Source organism: Myotis nattereri, assembly GCF_964212035.1.
Source record: "Myotis nattereri genome assembly, chromosome: X".
Classification (NCBI taxonomy): Eukaryota; Metazoa; Chordata; class Mammalia; order Chiroptera; family Vespertilionidae; genus Myotis; species Myotis nattereri.
Window position 1 is genome coordinate 34,993,632 of NC_138078.1, and position 20,287 is coordinate 35,013,918.

The window sequence follows — 20,287 nt, forward strand, 5'->3', positions numbered from 1 at the left end:
TATCCTTCCAGAGCTTCTTTAAACAAAGACAGGATATGTGTGTGCATATATATATATATATATATATATATATATATATATATATATATATCTCCTATATAATAAAAGCATAATATGCAAATGCAAATTGACCGACAGTGGAATGACCGGTCGCTATGATGCACACTGACCACCAGGGGGCAGACGCTCAATGCATGAGCTTCCCCCTAGTGGTCTGTGCACTCCCACAAGGGGAGCACCACTCATCCTGAAGCCAGGCTTACAACTGGTGAGCCCAACAGTGGTGGAGGGAGCCTCTGCCCTCTCTGCTGCAGGTGGGTGGTAAGGAGTGAGGGGTCCCCAGGCTGCGAGAGGGGTCAGGCCTAAAGTGGCAGGCAGACATCCCCCGAGGGGTCCCAGACTGTGAGAGGGTGCAGGCCAAGCTGAGGTACACCCCACCCAGTGCACAAATCTCATGCACAGGGCCTCTAATATATATATCCTATATAATAAAAGGTTAATATGCAAATAGACTAGACCTAATGGAACAACTGAGCAACTGGTAGCTATTACGTGTGCTGACCACCAAGTGGCATATGCGAAACATGGCAGCTGTTGGCTGTGGCAGGATAGTGGGACAGGTGAGCAGGGGCGCCAGACCAAGGCGGGGTGCTGGTCGCTGTCATCAGGGCAAGCCTCTGGGGGTTACTGAAAATTATTTGCTCCCATGTGCCATGGTCATGCCTGGCTCTCTCACCTGCTGCTGGCACTGGACCCAAGCATTCTGTGCCGTCAATGGGTGCGAACGTGGTCAGTGCCAACAGCACATGGGAGCGACAGCGATGGGGGCAGGGCTGCTGGCAGACAGGGGACCAGGAGCTGTGGCGGGAGGGACTGGGCAGGGGTGTGGAGGATGGGCCGAGACCTGCTGCTTTTTCTACTGCAGCCTTTCAGCCCACAGTTTCTTTCAAGGTGCACAATTCATGCACTGGGCCTCTAGTCCTATATAATAAAAGCCTAATATGTTAAGTGTCCGGTCGTCCAGTTATCTGTTCAACTAATCAAAGTGTAATATGCCAATGAAATGCTAAGGCCACTCAGCCGCTTACTATGATATGCACTGACCACCAGGGGGCAGATGCTTCGACCAGTAGGTTAGCTTGCTGCTGGGGTCTGGCCAATCGGGATTGAGACGGGCCAGACACACCCTGGAGCCCTCCTGCAGTCCCTCCTGCGCTGGCCAGCCTCCTGAATCCCTCCCTGGCCCCAATTGTGCAATCTGGGACTCCTCAGGGGATATCAGAGAGCCAGTTTTGGCCTGATCCCACAGGCCAGGCTGAGGGACACCACTGGTGCACAAATTCGTTCACCAGGCTTCTAGTATATACAGTATATAAAAGTCTACGCGACTGTTACAACCAAATGACTGGAATGACAGGAACGACTGATCACTATGATGCACACTGACCACAAAGAGGCAGATGCTCAACTCAGGAGCTGCCCCCTGGTGGTCAGTGCACTCCCACAGCAAACCTCTGCCATCTGGCCAACCTCCTGTGGTCCCTAACCCCTGGCCAGCCAATCTCTCATGGTTCCTCCCCCTGGTTGGCAGGCTCTGATCACCCAATTGGACCCTGAGCTGGGATGGAGAACTGGGGGTGGGTGGTGGCAGACACAGCCCCTTTCCCAGGGGTCCGAGGGTCAGCTCTCTCCTCAAGGCTGGTGACCAAGCTTCCATGCCCTATCTCTCCCCCTGGCCAGCAGGCCCCTATTGATGCCCACCCACTGTGGTGGTGGCATGGCGGTGAGAGAAGGAGTAGGGTGGGAGGCAGGGTACCATGATGGTGGCATCGGCATTGGGCGTCCGTTCCTTCCTTGCCCAGACCATTGCCTCCTCTCTCGACCCCACTGGGGCCTTTGGGCCCCAGGCTGGGTTGGGGAACTGGGGATGGGTGGTGGTGGATACAGCCCCTTTCCCAGGGGTCCAGGGCCAGCTCCTTCCTGGGGCCAGCAGCCAACCTCCCGTGGTCCCTTCCCCCATCTCTCCAGAATATATATGTTCTTCACCACCTTGATTTTTTTTTTTTTACTTAAATTTATAATGGAGATCTTTTCATCTCACCACATAGAGAGCTTCCTTATTGTTTTTCACATTCACATGGCATTCCATTGTGGAGAATTACTATTATGTTTTCAATCAGTCAGTTATTGACAAACAATTGGATTATTTTTAAACCTTTTCTACTTATAATGTTGCAATGAAAAACATTTTATTTGTAAATTAGGACATGTGTATGTGATCAAATGGGCTAGAAAAATGACACCTCTTTAAAATTATTTCAGAAATGTAGTCATTTCTGAGAGTAATTAGATTATACCAAAAAGGCAGAAAACAGACTTGGTGAACTGAGAGGTTTTCATATTTATATCTAGCTTTGTCTCTGTATATATTATTGCTATAGATTAAATATTTATGCCCCCCCAAAATTCATATGTTAAAATCCTAATGCCCAATATGTTGGTGTTAGATAGGGCGTTTGGCAAATGCTTTGAGAGGGTGCAGCCCTCATGAATTAGATTAGTGTTTCTATAAAAGAATATCCACTGAGATCACTAGTACTTTTCTACCATGTGAGGAAACAGTGAGAAGGGCTGTGTATGAACCATGAGGTGGGCTCTCATGAGGCATTAAATGTCCTGGCTCCTTGATCTTAGAATCCCCAGGCTCCAGAATTGTGTGAAATAAATTTTTATTTTTACAAGCTATCCAGTTTATAGTACTTAGACAATAATCTATGACTTTTCTTTCTTTCTTTCTTTCTTTCTTTCTTTCTTTCTTTCTTTCTTTCTTTCTATCTAGCTATCATCTATCTATCTATTTATCTATCATCTATCTATCTTCTATCTATCATCTATCTATCATCATCACCTGTTATTTAGCTTTCTTTCCAAAGTGCTTTCCTGATCTCAGGAAAGAATATGTCAAGCATAATCATGGAAATATGTAAAATAATTGACAAATGTCTATTATTATTTTAGGGACACTTTTAGGTTATTATTTAAAAAAGTAATAAACTAAAGGGAAATTGTATAAATGTAAATTATTACACTGAAAACTCTGTATGTGCATATGGGAAGTGAGAATTGCTATATACATAAAACTCTATTTCTTTTTTTAATATATTTTTATTGATTTCAGAGAGAGGAAGGGAGAAAAGAGAGATAGAAACATCAGTGATGAGTGAGAATCATTTATCGGCTGGCTCCTGCATGCCCCCTATTGGGGATTGAGCCCACAACCTAGGCATGTGCCCTTGACTGGAATTGAACCTGGGACCCTTCAGTCTGCAGGCCAATGCTCAATCCATTGAGCCAAACCAGGCATTGGTTCTCAACCTTCTGGCCCTTTAAATACAGTTCCTCATGTTGTGACCCAACCAAAAAATTATTTTCGTTGCTACTTCATAACTGTAATGTTGCTACTGTTATGAATCGTAATGTAAATATCTGATATGCAGGATGGTCTTAGGCGACCTCTGTGAAAGGGTCATTCGACCGCCAAAGGGGTCGCGACCCACAGGTCGAGAACCGCTGACTAGGGCAAAAAACTCTATTTCTTTTAAGGGTATGAAAAATATGCTCACTTCCTTCCATTCTATTTACTCTTTTTTAATTGTTGTTAATCCTCACCCAAGGATATATATTTTCCATTGAATTTTAGACAGAATGGAAGGGAAGGAGGGAGGGAGGGGAAGGGAGGGAGGGAGGGAGGGAGGGAGGGAGGGAGGGAGGGAAGGAAGGAGGGAGGAAGAGAAGGAGAAGGAGAAGGAGAAGGAGAGAGAAACATCAATATGAGACACATTGATAGGTTGCTTCCCACAGTTACCATGACCAGGGCTGGGATCAAACCTGCAACCCTTCCGTGCATAAGAGGATGCTCCACTTAGAAAAACTGTGTAGGGCTCTATTTACTCTTTTTAATAATAAATAGAAGAGAAATTTAACACAATATAAAAGGAAAATCACTAAGTTTTAACCTAAACTGAGAAATTGCTTCCAACTGGAGTTTCAGAGCATGGGGTAAAATACTGCAATACTTTAGTTCAGATATTTAATGAATAAAGTACACACCTCTACAAAGACTTCTATAAATTACACGCAAAAAATCAGATCCTGGTAATCACAGAAGACTTGTTTTTATTTATTATAGTCCCACAGAAGTATAAATGCCCATTTGAGAGTAGCTGGGGTTTACTGTGGTAAGGTCATTCTGTGAAACCAAGCGCTCAGTTGTTTTTTAAAGCAGCTTATGAATCCACTTTGCTTCAGGCTAAGAAATAAAGTAAAAGAAAAAAAAGAAATGGAAAAGATAAAATGTTATTCATCTATTCATTATAGAGAGTTTCTGGTGTGTTAAGCACTGCATTAAAAAACAGAGTACCATAGGTGGAAGAGAACTTGGATATAAATTTTAGTTATTCCTAATTAAATATACAGGTCCATGGACTCCACCTCAGACCTAGCAAGTTAAATTCTGAGATGGAGTTAGCAATGTGCATTTCCAACAACTTTCCTGGGTGAATCTAAAATCCACTGAAAGCAGAGAAGTACTGAATTCTAGTCCCACCACCAGCATTTGTGTAAGAATCCAGGCCCTAGCAATATTACATTATAAATCTGAGGTTTCATAATTATTTTAATATATTAAAACTTTTGAAATTGATAGTGAACAAAACACAAAAAATACATTAAAAATAGCTGATAGTCACTCTAAATTACACCACACTAGTACAAATATGTCTATATTTGCATGTTTTTGTCTATTTTCTCCAAAAATAGGCAGATTTTTGTTTAGTTGCAACATCATAGTATTAAATTTCCCCTCAAATTATCAAGGATTCATAATTATTTTTTCAATGAATACATACTACTCTGTCTTATGTTTTACTAAACCATTCTCTTAATTTTATACATTTAGTTTAAATTCAAAGATTTTTCTTATCATTTTTATGCCTAGAATTTGTTTTTCCTTCTGCTGATTTTTTCATTATAGTACATTTCTAGTAATGAGATTACTGAGTCAAATAGTACTGATCAAATTAGGACCCTTCTTACATAGTTCCATATAGGCCCAGAGGAAAGTTAAGCCAATTTATGTCATTCCTCTTCCACAGTCAGCAGTGAATAAATGTACCACTGACCCCGAAGTCTCAACAATTCTACATAAAATCTATCTATCCATCTTTATACAATATATCTTATATACTTAATACATATAAAAATTATATACACAATTTTTATATACATATTTACTGCATTATTAGAAGAAAAATAATCTCATGGGTTTTATTTGATTACTGATACTACATAGTAAATATTTTTCATTATTTTCTTTTTATATTTATCTCATCCTGCATAAATTCCCTATTCCTATTTCTTTTTCATTTATTATAAGGATCTTGATTTTATTCTAATATATGTGTTTTATCACTAACATTCTTGGTTCATAGTTCAATGTTCTTTCTTTTTAGATGACACTTAACAAATATTTGGATATATGGAACAAACTGACAGCTATCATAGAGAACTGATTTTTACAGAAGACCATTAAAAGAGCACTTTTCAAGAAACAAGACTATTGTATATATGAACCATTCTTTTTAACAAACCTAAAGGTAACCACACACATAAAAACACCCTGAGATACATAACTTAAAAAAAGAGGAAACAGAGGAAAATGATAGAATATCACCAAACAAAAACAACAGAGAAACACAAAGGAAAAGAACCAATGGAGGCACAGAACTGGCACAAGTAAGAAAGAGAAATGACTATTGGAAATCCTCATACACTGAATAATAACCTTAAATATAAATGGGCTGAATTCACCAATGAAGAGGAACAGAGTAGCAGATTGGATAAAAAACAAAACCCGGCCATATGTTGTCTTTAGGAGAAATATCTAAGCTGCAAATGAAAAGATAGACTCAAAATAAAAAGGTAGAAAATGATTCTCCAAGTAAATAGCATCCACAGAAATGCAGGTGTAGCCATACTTATATCTGACAAAACAGATTTCAAGAGAACAAAAGACTAGCAAATCATACACAACAATACATTAAAAAATATATCACAATCAAGTGGATTTATTCCACAGGCACAGGGATGGTTCAATATACCCAAATCAATCAATGTGATACATCACACTAACAAAACAAAGGGTAAAATAATCTTATCAATAGATGTAGGGAAAACATTTAATAAGATATAATGTCCATTTACGATTAAAGCACTCAATAAAATGGGTATAGGAGGAAAGTACCTCCACATAATAAAAGCTATATATGACAAACCTTCAACTAATATCATACTCAATGGTGAAAACCTGAAATCTTTTGCTCTAAAATCAGGAACAAGGCCAGGATGCCCACTTTCACCACTCATTCAACATAGAACTGAAAATTCTATCCAGAGAAATCAAACAAGAAAAAGAAATACAAGGCATCCAAATTAAGAATGAAAAAGAAAAAGTGCCACTTTTTGCAGTTGACATGATTCTTTATATAGAAAACCCGACGCCCTAACCGGTTTGGCTCAGTGGACAGAGCATCAGCCTGCGGAATGAAGGATCCCAGGTTCGATTCCGGTCAAGAGCATGTACTTTGGTTGTGGGCACATCCCCAGTAGGGGGTGTGCAGGAGGCAGCTGATTGATGTTTCTCTCTCATTGATGTTTATAACTCTACCCTCTCCCTTTCTCTCTATAAAAAAAATCAATAAAAATATATTAAAAAATAAAAAAACCCAAAAGACTACACCAAAAAAAAAACAACTATTAGAAACAATGTACAAATACAATAAAGTTGCAGGATACAAAATCAGTTTATGAAAACCCACTGCATTCCTATATTAACAATGAAATTTCAGGAAAAATAAATGAAAAAAAAGAGTTCCTTTTGAAATTGAAACAAAAAGAATAAAACACATAGGAATAAACAAAGAATGCGAAATATCTATATACTGAAAACTACAAAGCATTATTAAAAGATATTTAAAAGGACACAATGAAATAAGAAGATGTTCCATGTTTATGGATTGGAAGAATCAACATAGTTAAAACGTCCATGTTACCCCAAGTGATACACAGGTTTAGTGCAGTCCCCATCAAAATCCCAATGACATTATAAAAATAGTGTAAAAAATCATCAGATTTGTATGGAACTACAAAATACCCCAAATTGCCAAAGCAATCCTGAGCAAAAAGAACAAAATTGGAGGTATCACACTATCTGATTTCCAATTATACTACAGAGCAATGATAAACAAAACAGCATGGTATTGGCAGAAAAACAGACACACAGATTAATGGAATTGAATTGAGAGCCCAGAAATAAATTCACATGTATATGTACAAAAAATTTTTGAACAGAGGAGCAAAAACATACAATGTAGTAAGGAAAGCCTCTTCAATAAATGGTGCTAAGAAAATTGGCAGGCCACATGCAAAAGAACAAAACTAGACCACGGTTTTTCCCCATGGAAAAATTAATTCAAAATGGATCAAAGACCTAAATATTAGATCTGAAACAATATATTATATAGAAAAAAAAAACAAGTACTAAATGTATGGGTATTGTTCTTAGAGAAGATTTTATGAATTTGACCCCAAAGGCAAGGGAAGTAAAGGCAAAAATAAATGAATGAGCCTATAGCAGCCTACAAAGTTTCTGAACAAAAGAAATTGCTAACAAAACAAAAAGGCAATCAATTAAATGGGAGAAGATATCTGCAAACAACAGCTGCAACAAGGGGTGAATATCCAAAATATATAAAGAACTCATACAAGTCAAAACCAAACAAACATTTATCCCAAGAAGACATAAAAATGGCCTACAGATATATAGTATGAAAAATACTCAAATTCACTAGCTAGGGAATGCAAATCAAACTACACTTCTTAGAATGGCTATTATAAACAAGACAAGTAATATCAAGTTTTAAAGAGGTTGTGGAGAAAAAGGAACCCTTATTCACTGCTAGTGGGAATGTAAATTGGTATAGCCACTATAGAAAACAGTAAGGAGAGTTCTTAAATTTTGAGCATAAATTTACCATATGACTCAGCAATCCTTCCTGTGGGTATCCACCCAAAAATTTGAAAACATTTCTCAATGATATATATGCACCCCTATGCACATTGCAACATTATTCATGGTGGCATCCATGAAAATGCATAACACACACAATGCCAGATACTATCCAAAGCACTATACATGCTTCAATTTCCTATAAGAAAGGTTTTATCGATGTCTTATTTTATACTTGACAAAATTAATGTCTAAATAATTTAGAAAATTCCCCAAAGATATCTGGTTGTTAAATGGTAGATTAAAAATTTAAATCAAAGTTGTCTGATTCCAAAATTGTAGATAGAAGCTACTCGATTATACAACATACATGAGGCTTTCCATTTTCAAACAAGTTATTTAGTTCTTTTGGAAGACGTTATGGGATCTCTTTTTTAAAAGAGTACAGTACAATAAAACCTTGATTATCACAATACTTGGAGTTGGGGAGTTGATTAGAGTTTATTTTTTTCTAAGGACTAGGGTTTTTTTAGGCCCTGTTGAAAACTCCACCATTCGGAATATAACTTTCACCACTGTAGAAAGCCAAGAATAAATAAAATGAATTATATGCATACTATTTAGTTATATACATTTTAAAAATCATTGCACAGCAAAGTAAATCCTGAAAAAGCCAATAGACACATGAGACTTGAGGAAAATACAACAAAGAAGATAGATGAAGTGATATCTATAATATGAAGATAATATTTTATAAATTGACAAAAATATATAAATAACTCATTAGAAAAATGGATAAAAAATATAAAGACATAATTCTCAAGCAATCAAAACCAAGTGACCAAAATATTTCACAGGATATTCAAAATCACTAGTAGTAAGGGAAATGCAAATTAAAGCCTGAATGAAGTACCATTTTGCATCCATGAATAGCAAAAGGAAGATATTTAACATCTATTGCTGGCTGTGATGCATAGAAGTATGTATTATTTCATGGTCTTTAAATAACACAGTAACACAACTTCATTCTCTCTCCTGTTTTCTGCACCACTCTCGTGTGTGTGTGTGTGTGTGTGTGTGTGTGTGTGTGTTTAAGGGTTTAATATGGTAAAGAAAATCTTGGAGAAAAGTATAGAATAATAAAAAGTATGTTTTTAAAAAGTGTTATGTGGGGCGAAGATAAGAGATAGCAATGGTGAGTATAGAAATGAGGAATGTTCGTTACATGTATGAGTCTATTTCTATTTTGTTTGTTATTTACGAATGTCACCCCAATAAATGTAATCCTTAAAAAAAAAAAACAAAAAAAACAGGAAATGAGGAGTGGAGATACAAGCAAAAATAAAAAATAAAGTACTGATGTAAAACTAATCTAGAATGTATGGTGTCCTGTTATATGAAATTATGTGTGTGTTTTCATAAATGAGTTGGCAATAAGAACAATAGCATTAATTATATATGTACTGACTTATAAGGATGAGCAGGATATTGTCAAGTGAAAAGACAAGATATAAAATACTGTCACCATGCCACAAAATGCATTTTAATTTTATTCAAAACAAATTATCTATATGTCTATCTGCTTACATATTTTGTATGTAAGACATTATAAAAGAAAAATAGCAAGCTGTTAACATTGCTTACCTCCAAAGGATGGAATTTTAGGGGAGTATGGAGAGAAGGAGTGGGTACAAGGATCTAAATAATTTTATTTACACTTTTGTATTGGTTCAGTTGTTATAAAAATTGTAACATTTGTTAGTAAAAACTACATATAGAAGTTAATTGTATAGACAAAAAAAACAAACTATAAGGAATCATTGTCCTTAAATTACACATTAAACCTTATAGACTTATCAAATATATACAGAAAATTCCACACACAAAAAACAAAATCCACATTACTCTCAAATGCACGTGGAACATTCTCCAAAACAAGTCATATGTTAGGCCATAAAATAAGTGTTAGTAAATCTAAAAAGATTGAACTCATATAAAGCATCATTTCCAACCACAATAGTATGAATCTAGACATCAATTACAAAATAAAATCTGGGAAACCTAAAATTGTGTTGAGATTAAACATGCTACTGAATAACCACTGTGTCAAATAAAGAATCAAAAGGAAAATTAATCTATCACTTCAAACAAATCAAAATACAACTTACCAAAACTTATGAAATGCAGTAAAAGCAGTTCTAAGAGAGGTTTATAGCAATAAATGTTAGCCTCAAGAAGCAACGAAATCTCAAATAAAAAAATTAATTTTATACCATAAGGAATTATTAAAAAAAGAAGATATAAAGCTCAAAGTTTGTATAAAAGGGAAATAACAAATATCAGAGCATAAATAAATGGAATAGAGACTAAAAGGCAATAGGAAGAATCAATAAAATTACATTGAAAAAATAAAAACTGTACACCTTTGGCTACCAGTGGTTCTCAACCTTCCTAATGCCACGACCCTTTAATACAGTTCTTCATGTTGTGGTGAGCCCCAACCATAAAATTATTTTCATTGCTACTTCATAAGTGTAATTTTGCTACTGTTATGAATTATAATGTAAATATCTGATATGCAGGATGTATTATCATTGTTCGCGACCCACAAGTTGACAACCACTGGGCTAGACAGTCCAAAAAAGGAAGAAATGAAACAAATAAAAATAGAAATAAGAGAGAAAATGTTACAACTGATGCAACAGAAATACAAAGATGATAAGACAACTATGAACAATTACACAAAAACAAATTGCACATCATGGAAGAAGTAGAAAATCTTAGAAACATACAACACAGCAAGACTGAATTGTGAAAATATAAAAAATCTAAACAAGCTGATTACTAGTAAGTAAATTGAATTAGTAACAAAAAACCACCCAACAATCAAAAGTCCAGGAAAACAGGGCTGTCATATACTTTAAAATTAATAGAACAGAATAGAGAGCCCATAATTCTAGCAAACAAAAATTACTACTAATCCTTCTCAAACTCTTACAACATATTGAAGAAGAGAGAACACTTCTAAACTCATATCATGAGGCCAACATTAACCTGATAAGAAAATCAGAAAAAGACACCACACAAAAAAATCGTAGGCCAATATACCTGATAAACATAGACATAAAAATCCTCAATAAAATATTACCAAACCAGGGAGAACCAAGATGGTGGCATAGGTAAACACCTGTACTTGCTGCCTCTCACAACCACATCAAAATTACAACTAAAAAACAGAACAGCTATCATCCAGAACCACGGGAAAGCTGGCTGAGTGGAAGTACTACAACCAGAGAGATGAAAAAAGTGCAATGAGACTGGAAGGAGGTGCAGAGGCGCAGGAAGGGCTGGCACCTGCGTGAGCTGCTTTTTTAATCAGGAGGTAGATACAAACTCCCGATTGCTCTGAACTCCAGTTCTGGGTGAGACTCTGGGGGACCCAGACACATATGGGAAGAAACTGGACTGTCTGACACTGGGGCAGGAACACGAGGGTGGCTTTCTTTCAGAAAAAGGTGCTCACAGCAGTCATTGTTCCTGTGCTGGGACCTCCCCAGTGCAAGGCTGACTGACAGCCACTGCTGTTTGTTTCGCCCTGGTGATCCCCTTAGACCTCACCCATCCAATTTACAACCCAACCCAAGCTGTGTGCAGTGGCTTTTGCATATGACTGGCCTGTCCTTTCTCAGCCTAAAACCTGTCAAATAGGCAGCAGCTGGGTCAGGGAGCCCCAAACCTATTAAAAGAAGGCCCAAGGCCAGCAACAGCAGCCTGCCTTGCTTCACAGCTGGGCCTCATCTGGGCACTTCCAAACCCCAAACAAAGAGGAGGAATCCACAGATCTCTCTGTAGCTCCTGATGGGTGGTCCCAGGCAGTGGCTGACTTTGCAACTCCTTGGAGATCCAAGAGTCAGAGTACCCAGTGGTCAATATGAGACCATACCAGATCACAACTCTTCACATCCATAAGTGACACACTCAAGGGGCAGACTCAGTGAGCACCAAAGCCCCACTGAAGCAAGTCCTGATGCAAAAGTTTTTCTCCTTCACAGCAGCTCTTCCATTGTAGACAAGGCTGGTCCTCACAGCCAAGTGGCCTGGAGGTCAATTCCTCCCAGTGATACCAATAGCAATCAAGGCTTAACTACAACAAGAATGTGCACACAGCCCACAAAGGGGTCCACCAAGAGTGTCCACCTCAAGTGATTGGGGAGGCTTAGCCACTGGACCCTATAGGACACCTACTACACAGGCCACTCTATCAACTCAAGGAGACCTAGCAGCTACCCAGTACATAAAAACAAACACAGGGAAGCAGCCAAAATGTGGAGACAAAGAAACATGTCACAAATGAAAAAAATGGAATAATACAAAATACTGGATAAAGAATTCAAAACCACAGTTATAAGGTTACTCAAGAATCTTCTAGAAACCTCCAAGGAACTTAGTGAGACCTTCAAGTATCTTAGTGAGAATGCCAAAAAATAGAAAAGGACCAGTCAGAAATTAAGCATACACTGATTGAAATAAAGAATAATATACAGATATTCAATAGTAGACCAGAGGATCCCAAGAATCAAGTCGAAGATTTGAAATACGAGGAAGCAAAAAACACTCAACTGAAAGAGAAAAAAGAATAAAAAAATATGAATATAGTATGAGCTTCAAGTGTACCACCATCCGAATTATGGGGGTGCCAGAAGAAGAGAGAGAGCAAGATATTGAAAACCTATTTGAAGAAATAATGACAGAAAACTTCCCCTACTTGGTGAAAAAAAAATAGACTTACAAGTCCAGGAAGTGCAGAGAATCCCAAACAAGAGGAATCCAAAGAGGACCATTCCAAGACACATCATAATGAAAATGCCAATGGCAAAGACAAAGAGAGAATCTTAAAAGCACCAAGTGAAACACAGATAGTTACCTACAAAGGAGTACCCTTATGACTGTCAGCTTATTTCTCAACAGAAACTATGCAGACCAGAAGGAATTGGCAAGAAATATTCAGAGTGATGAATAGCAAGAACCTACAACCAAGAATACTCTACCCAGCAAAGCTATCATTTAGAATTGAAGGTCAGATAAAGAGCTTCACAGATAAGAAAAAGCTAAAGGAGTTCATCACCATCAAAGGAGTTCATCATCACCATCAGCATTATATGAAATGCTGAAGGGTATTCTTTAAGAAGAGAAGGAAGAAGAAAACGGTAAAGATAAAAAATTATGAACAAAGTGATAACAAATACATATCAACAAGTGAATCTAAAAATCAAATGAATACAAAATCTGATGAACCGAATAAACTGGTGAATGTAATAGAATTACGGGTGTGGAAAGGGAGTGGGCTGACAATTCTCGGGGAGAAGGGGGTGTGGATGGTTTGGGAAGAGATTAGAAAAGATCTTACACCTATGGACGAGGACAGTGGGGGAAAGGGCCTGAAATGGGGTGGGAACAGGGTGGAGGGGAGCTATGGAGGGAAAAAGAGGAACATCTGTAATAATCTGCAAAATAAAGATTAAAAAAATTACCAAACCAAATGCAACAGTACAGTAAAAGGATCAAACACTATGATCAGGTGGCATTTATTCAAGAGATGTAAAGATGGTTTAACATTTGTAAATCAATACATTAGATACACCATATTAACAAAATGAAGGATAAAAATAATCTCTTTAAATCCAGAAAATGGATTTGACAAAATTCAACATTAATTTATGAATAAAAATATTTCACAATAATGTGTATAAAAGGAATGTACCTTAACATAATAAAGGTCATATATAACAAACCCACAGTTAAAATAATACTTAATGGTGATAAGCCTTTTCTCCAAGATCAGGAACAAGACAAAATACTACTCTCACCAATTTTATTTAATATAGAATTGGAAATTCTAGCCAGAGCAATTGGACAAGAAATAGAAATATAAGGCATCTAAATCAGAAAAGAAGTAAAACTGTTACTATTTGCAGATGACATGATATTATATATAGAAAACCCTAAAGACTCCCCCCAAAATTGTTAGAACTAATGATCACATTCAATAAAGTTGCAGGATACAAAATAAATATACAAAATATGTTGTATTTTTATACACTAAGAACAAATTAGCGAAAAGGAAAATTAAAAAAAATATTTACAATTGCATAAAAAATGATAAAATACATAGGAATAAAATTAACCGAGGAGCTAAAAGACCTGTACACTAAAATCTATGACATTGATAAATAATTGAAGACACAAATAAATACAAATATAGATTGTGTTCATGGTTTGAAAGAATTAATATTGTTAAACAGTCCATTCTACCCAGGAAAAACTGCACATTCAATGCATTCATATAAAAATGCCAATGGCGTTTTCATAGAAATATAACTTGCAAACTTACAATTTATATAGAATCATAATAGATCCCAAGTAGCCCAAGTTATCTTAAGAGAACAAAGCTGAAAGCACCACACTCCTTGATTTTAAATTATATTCTAAAGCAATAATCATCTAAATGGCATATTAAGAGAATTAAAAACAGACATGTAAATTAATGAAACAGAATGGAGAGCCTAGAAATAAATCCATATATGTATGCTCAATCAATATTTGACAAAGGAGCCAGGAAAATACAAAGGTGAAAGGACAGTTTCTTCTGGTGTTGAGGAAACAGGACAACTACATGTTAAAAAATGAAACTGGACTGTTATCTTATACTATACAGAAAAATTAATTAAAAATAGATCAAAGATTTGAAGATATGAAACCATAATAGTCTTAGAAGAAAATATAGGCAATAGCTTTTGTCTGGTAAGCTTCTGAGACATCATTGGTGTTGGTAGTGAGTTTTTGGATTTAACACCAAAAGCAAAGATAACACAATCAAAATAAAAATAAATAAGTGGGACTATATCAAACTAAAAAAGTTTTATAGAAGAAGAAACAATTTACAAAATGAAAAAAAAACACCTAGTAATTGGAAGAAATTATTTGCAAATCATATATAAGATAAGGGGTTAATATCAATAATATATAAATTATTTTTCCCCTTTCCAAATGCCTTGTTCATTTTAGTCTGATATTGCTGGAGGAGAAATGATTGGAAAAATGGACGTCAGAACGTTTACCAATGTGCTATGATCTGCAGCTATTTAGAGAGACCAAATTCTTAGCCAGCCAAATGTAGCCTAGTTGCTGATTTTTGGAACTGGAGATACAGGAAAACAAAACAAAACAAACAAACAAAAACATATACTTTTTATTGCTTGGATGTAGCCTGAATCCTATTGGTGAACGTAATTAATAAACAAATGAATATATAATCCTATATAATAAAGAGGCAAAATGCAAATTAACCCTCACACCCTTACAAGATGTCTGCCTACCACCAGGCTGGCATGGGGATTAGTGAGAGACAACCAAATGGCTGAACAAGCAGGCTGTGTGGGGCAACCAGAATGGCAGGGGGGTTAGTAAGGAACAACCAAATGACTTAACAAGCAAGCTGTGTGGGGCTACAAGGCCAGTGGGGAGGGGGGCATGGTGAGCGATTACCAGGCCAGTAGGGGGGGCAGTTGGGGGCGACCAAGCTAATGTGAGGGAAGCAGTTAGGGACGACCAGGCCAGCAGGGGGGTTAGTGAGGGATGACCAAACGATTGAACACCAGGGTGTGTGGGGCAACCAGGCCAGCGAGGGTGCAGTGGGGGCAATCAGGCTGGCAGAGGGGGGCAGTTAGAGGTGACCAGGCCAGCAGAAGGGGGCAGAAGGGGGTGACCAAGCTGTTAGGGGAGGCAGTAAGAGGTGACCAGGCTGGTGGGGAAGCAGTTAGGTGTGACCAGGCCAGCTCAGGGGGGGTACAGTTGGGAGTGACCAGGCTGGCGGGGAGGGGCATTGGGGGCAATTAGGTTGACAGGGGGCCAGGGAGGAGCGACTAGGCCATCAGAGGGGCAGTTGGGGGTGACCAGGTTGGCGGGGGTAAGTTAGGGGTGATCAGGCCAGCATGCAGAGGCAGTGAGGGGCGATCAGGCTTGCAGGCAGGTGAGCAATTAGGAGCCAGCAGTCCAGGCTTGTGAGAGGGATGTCCCACTGCTGGTTTATGCCCAATCCCTGGCAGTCAGACAAACCCAAGGGGTCTCGGATTAGAGAGCATGAAGGCTGAGCCGAGGGGACCTCACCCGTGCACAAATTACATGCACCAGGCCTCTAGTCCTATCTAATAATAGACAAACATGGTAATTGACCATACCTTCACTATGACTCCCATTGGCTAATCAGTGAGATATGCAAATTAACCCAACCAAGATGGTGGCCTGCAGCCACACAGCTGAAGGGAGCAGGAGGCTTGCTTGCTCCAGTGATGGAGGAAACCAAGGTTCCCCATCTGCCGCGGCCTGGCTCTGAGCTCCGAAAGCAACAAAGTTACCATTATAGAAGCTAAACAAACCCCAGATACCTGCTTTCAGCCGGCAGTGGCCTCAGAGCTGCAGCGAGCAGAAGCCTAGCTCTCAGCTCCAGTGACGGCAACAAAGTTTCAATTGTAGAAGGTAAATAAATCCCAGAATAAAATAAAGAAAGAAAGAAAGGAGAGGCTGGGAGTTTCAGGTGCCGGCCAGCCTGAAAATGGCCTTCAGTCCCTCACCCAGACTGTCCAGGCACCCCAGTGGGGACCCCCACCCTAAAGGGGGTGTGGCCAGCCTGAAAACAGCCATCAGCCCCTCATCCAGACTGGCCAGGACCTCAGCGGGACCCCCACCCTGATCTGGGACACCCTTCAGGGCAAACCAGCTGGGCCCCACCTGTGCACCAGGCCTCTATCCTATATAATAAAAGGGGAATATGCAAACTGACCCTAACAGCAGAAAGATTGGGAATGACTGGTCACTATGACACACACTGACTACCAGGGGGCAGATGCTCAATGGAGGAGCTGCCCTCTGGTGGTCAGTGTGCTCCCACATGGGGGAGCTCTGCTCAGCCACAAGCCAGGCTGATGGCTGCCAGTACAGAGGTGGTGGTGGGAGCCTCTCCTGCCTCCTCAGCAGCGCTATGGATGTCCGACTGCAGCTTAGGCCTGCTCCGTGCTGGCAAGTGGACAACCCCCGAGGGCTGCCGGGCTGCCAGAGAGAGGTCTGATTGCCAGCTTAGGCCTAGTTCCCCTGGGAGCAGGCCTAAGCCAGCAGGTGGTCATCCCCTGAGGGGTCCAAGACTACGAGAGGGCACAGGCTGGGCTGAGGGAACCCCCGCCCCCGAGTGCACAAATTTTTGTGCACCTGGCCTCTAGTTTTAGATAAAGATACATTCTATGAAGAGAAACAAAATAGCATCCAGGGTCTGGAGAATGACTGGACAGTTATTGGGGGAGGAGATTGCATAAGATATGGAAATCAATGAAAGCTCTTCTAAAGAGATAATATTTAAGGTTAAAAAGCAAATGACAAGAAGGACTAGTAATGCAAAGATCTGAGGAGGAGCATTCCAAGCAGAAGAAGCAGCCTATGCAATGACTTTGCAAGAAAACAATCTTGGCATGTATGAGAAACACAAAGGATGCAAGTTTAGCTAGATCAGTGATGGCAAACCTATGACACAAATGTCAGAGGTGACACACAAACTCATTTTTTTTGTTAAATTGCATTTAAATATATAAAATAAATATCAAAAATATAAATCTTTGTTTTACTATGGTTGCAAATATCCAAAAATTTCTATATGTGACATGACACCAGAGTTAAGTTAGGGTTTTTCAAAATGCTGACACGCCGAGCTCAAAAGGTTCGCCATCACTGAGCTAGATCTTAAAAGAAATGGGGGGAAGTGGTACAGATGAGGTGGAAAACAGATAGGCATTGAAAGCTTGGAAAAGAAGTTTTAGTTTCTTTCTGAATGTAATAGGAAACTTCTATAATGCTTTAAGCATAGAAGAGTAGAGATAGCAAGTCTACTTAGTGACTTGCAGAATTTTCAGGAAAAATGGTAGTGATTGGGACCATAAGGTAGTAGTTGTGATTGAGTTGGAGGAAAGTGGGCTGATTCAGGATAACTTTGGAAGTAAGTGATATTAGTCTTACTAAGGAAAAGAGAAATATATATTACTAAAGGCACAGTGCACAAAAATTTGTGCACTTGGGGGGATCCCTCAGCATGGCCTATGCCCTCTGGCAGTCTGGGACCCCTTGAAGGATGTCCACCTGCTGGCTTAGGCCTGCTCCCTGGGGATCAAGCCCAAGCTGGCAGTCAGTCATCACTCTGGCAGCCCGGCAGCCCTCGGGGGTTGTCCACTAACCAGCAGGGAGCAGACCTAAACTGCAGTCACACATCCTTAGTGCTTCTGAGGAGGGGACGGAAGTTGAAACTTTAACTGGCTAAGGGTCTGAGTCTGGTCTGCCTTTGAAAAAGGTAGAAGAGAAGCATACCTAGGTAATTTTCTACTGCCTCTGTTCAGGGACTTGTTCTGTATCTCTGCACAATTGAAACTGATTTGGTGAATGCAGGGTATTCTGTGTTGTAAATATGGCATGCACTGGTGTAAAAGTGTTTATTTTTATGTTTGTTTCTGTTTTGTTTTTAAAAAACCCTTCTAAACCTCTCCCACATTTCCGTGGTGATTCAAAGTTTTTAGTGGGGAATGTTATCTGTCTTTATTGTTTAAATATGTCTCTTTGTTGTTTGTTTAAATTGTTTGGCTAGTAAAATTTCTGTTTGTGTCTCTTAAAAATATGACATGTCACCTAAAAATTAAGGCTTAAGAGTTCTAACTGGAAAGAAAGTATGGCTTTGGTGTAATGGAGAAAGGTAAAGAGAAATGTTGAACGAAAGTTGAATGGATGACAGGCCAGTAAGCCAGGACAAGTAGAATAGGGAAACTGAGGAGAAATCCTGTCTTCCGTAAGTCTTGTAAACCATGTCTTCCCTAAATCAAGGCATCTTGTGTACCCTGTCTTCTCTAAATCAAAGAGCCATATTGTAAATCCTGTCTTCCCTAAACCAAGCACACTTGGGAGTCAATTATTTGCATTTTGCCTCCTTAAACAGAGGTTAAATAGCTTATGTCAATGTACTCAGGGAGACTGATAGCAGAAATCTGATTAGTGCTATTTTCTGTCCACACCGAGAACAAATGAAGTTAGAAAATAAGTCTTATTTTGATTAATTCTTTTATTTAGCTATTTTTTTTTAAGAGGAGGCAACCCAGTCCCTCCCTGCAACATGGGTAATAGCTCCTCCTCAAACTCTACTGTCATAGAATGTATGTTAAGAAATTATAAAAAGGGGTTTATTGGGGACTATGGGTTAAAACTAGTCCCCTGGGAGTTAAAAAGGATGTGTGAAATAGACTGGACATTTTTAGGGTAGGATGGCCACCGGAGGGCACATTGGATGTCCTCACTATCAGGAATGTTCACAGAATTATCACAGGAGACCCGAGTCATCCCAAACAGTTCCCTTATATTGACCAGTGGCTAGAAATAGCAGAGCTTAAGCCATTTTGGATTCGGTTTTGTGTATATAAGGAAAAAGGGAAGGCCCCTCAGAAGGAGAATAAGCTTCTTATTCTGCAGGAAACCCCTGAGGAAGCCCTGGCAATTCTACCACCTCCATATGTGCCTCAAGTAGTACCCAGTACCCCTTTGCCTAGCCAGGGAATCTTAGATACACCACCTCTTCTATCTCCCGCCAACCAGACCCTCTAGAGCATCAGTTCTCAACCTGTGGCTCCCAACCCCTTTGGCAGTCGAACGACCCTTTCCCAGAGGTCGCCTAAGACCATCCTGCATATCAGATATTTACATTACGATTCATAACAGTAGCAACATTACAGTTATGAAGTAGAAACAAAAATAATTTTATGGTTGGGTCACAACATGAGGAACTGTTTAAAGGGCCAGAAGGTTGAGAACCACTGCTCTAGAGCCAGTTGGATGATGTTTGTGATCAGCTGATCAGGGACCCAAACCACTCCTAGCTTTCCAGATGCCTCTCTGAGAAATGTGGAGTCCTCATATAATTGGAGAAAATGGGATGCCACAAGAAGGGAGGATCAGTCTTTTAGTACGCAGCCTTTCACTATGACTGACCTCTTAAATTGGAAGCATCACACTCCCACTTATTCTGAGAAACCTCAAGCTATAGTTGACATTCTGGAGTCAATTTTTCAGACCCATAAGCCCACATGGGTCAACTGGAAGCAACTCCTTCTCATGCTTTTTAACACTGAGAAGCTCAGAAATGTC

The 20,287-nt window shown here is 39.1% G+C and overlaps 1 protein-coding gene across 1 annotated transcript in view; it reads right to left on the reverse strand.

The window, feature by feature from the left end:
• Positions 1-4,276: 4,276 nt before the first annotated feature.
• Positions 4,277-20,287, reverse strand: part of CYLC1 (cylicin 1) — a gene marked incomplete at both ends in the record, with an annotated part of 32,262 nt that continues 16,251 nt past the window's right edge. The window contains one exon of the mRNA XM_081081628.1: positions 4,277-4,309. Coding sequence (XP_080937754.1) covers positions 4,277-4,309 — 33 coding nt within the window. The remainder of the gene's footprint in view (positions 4,310-20,287) is intronic.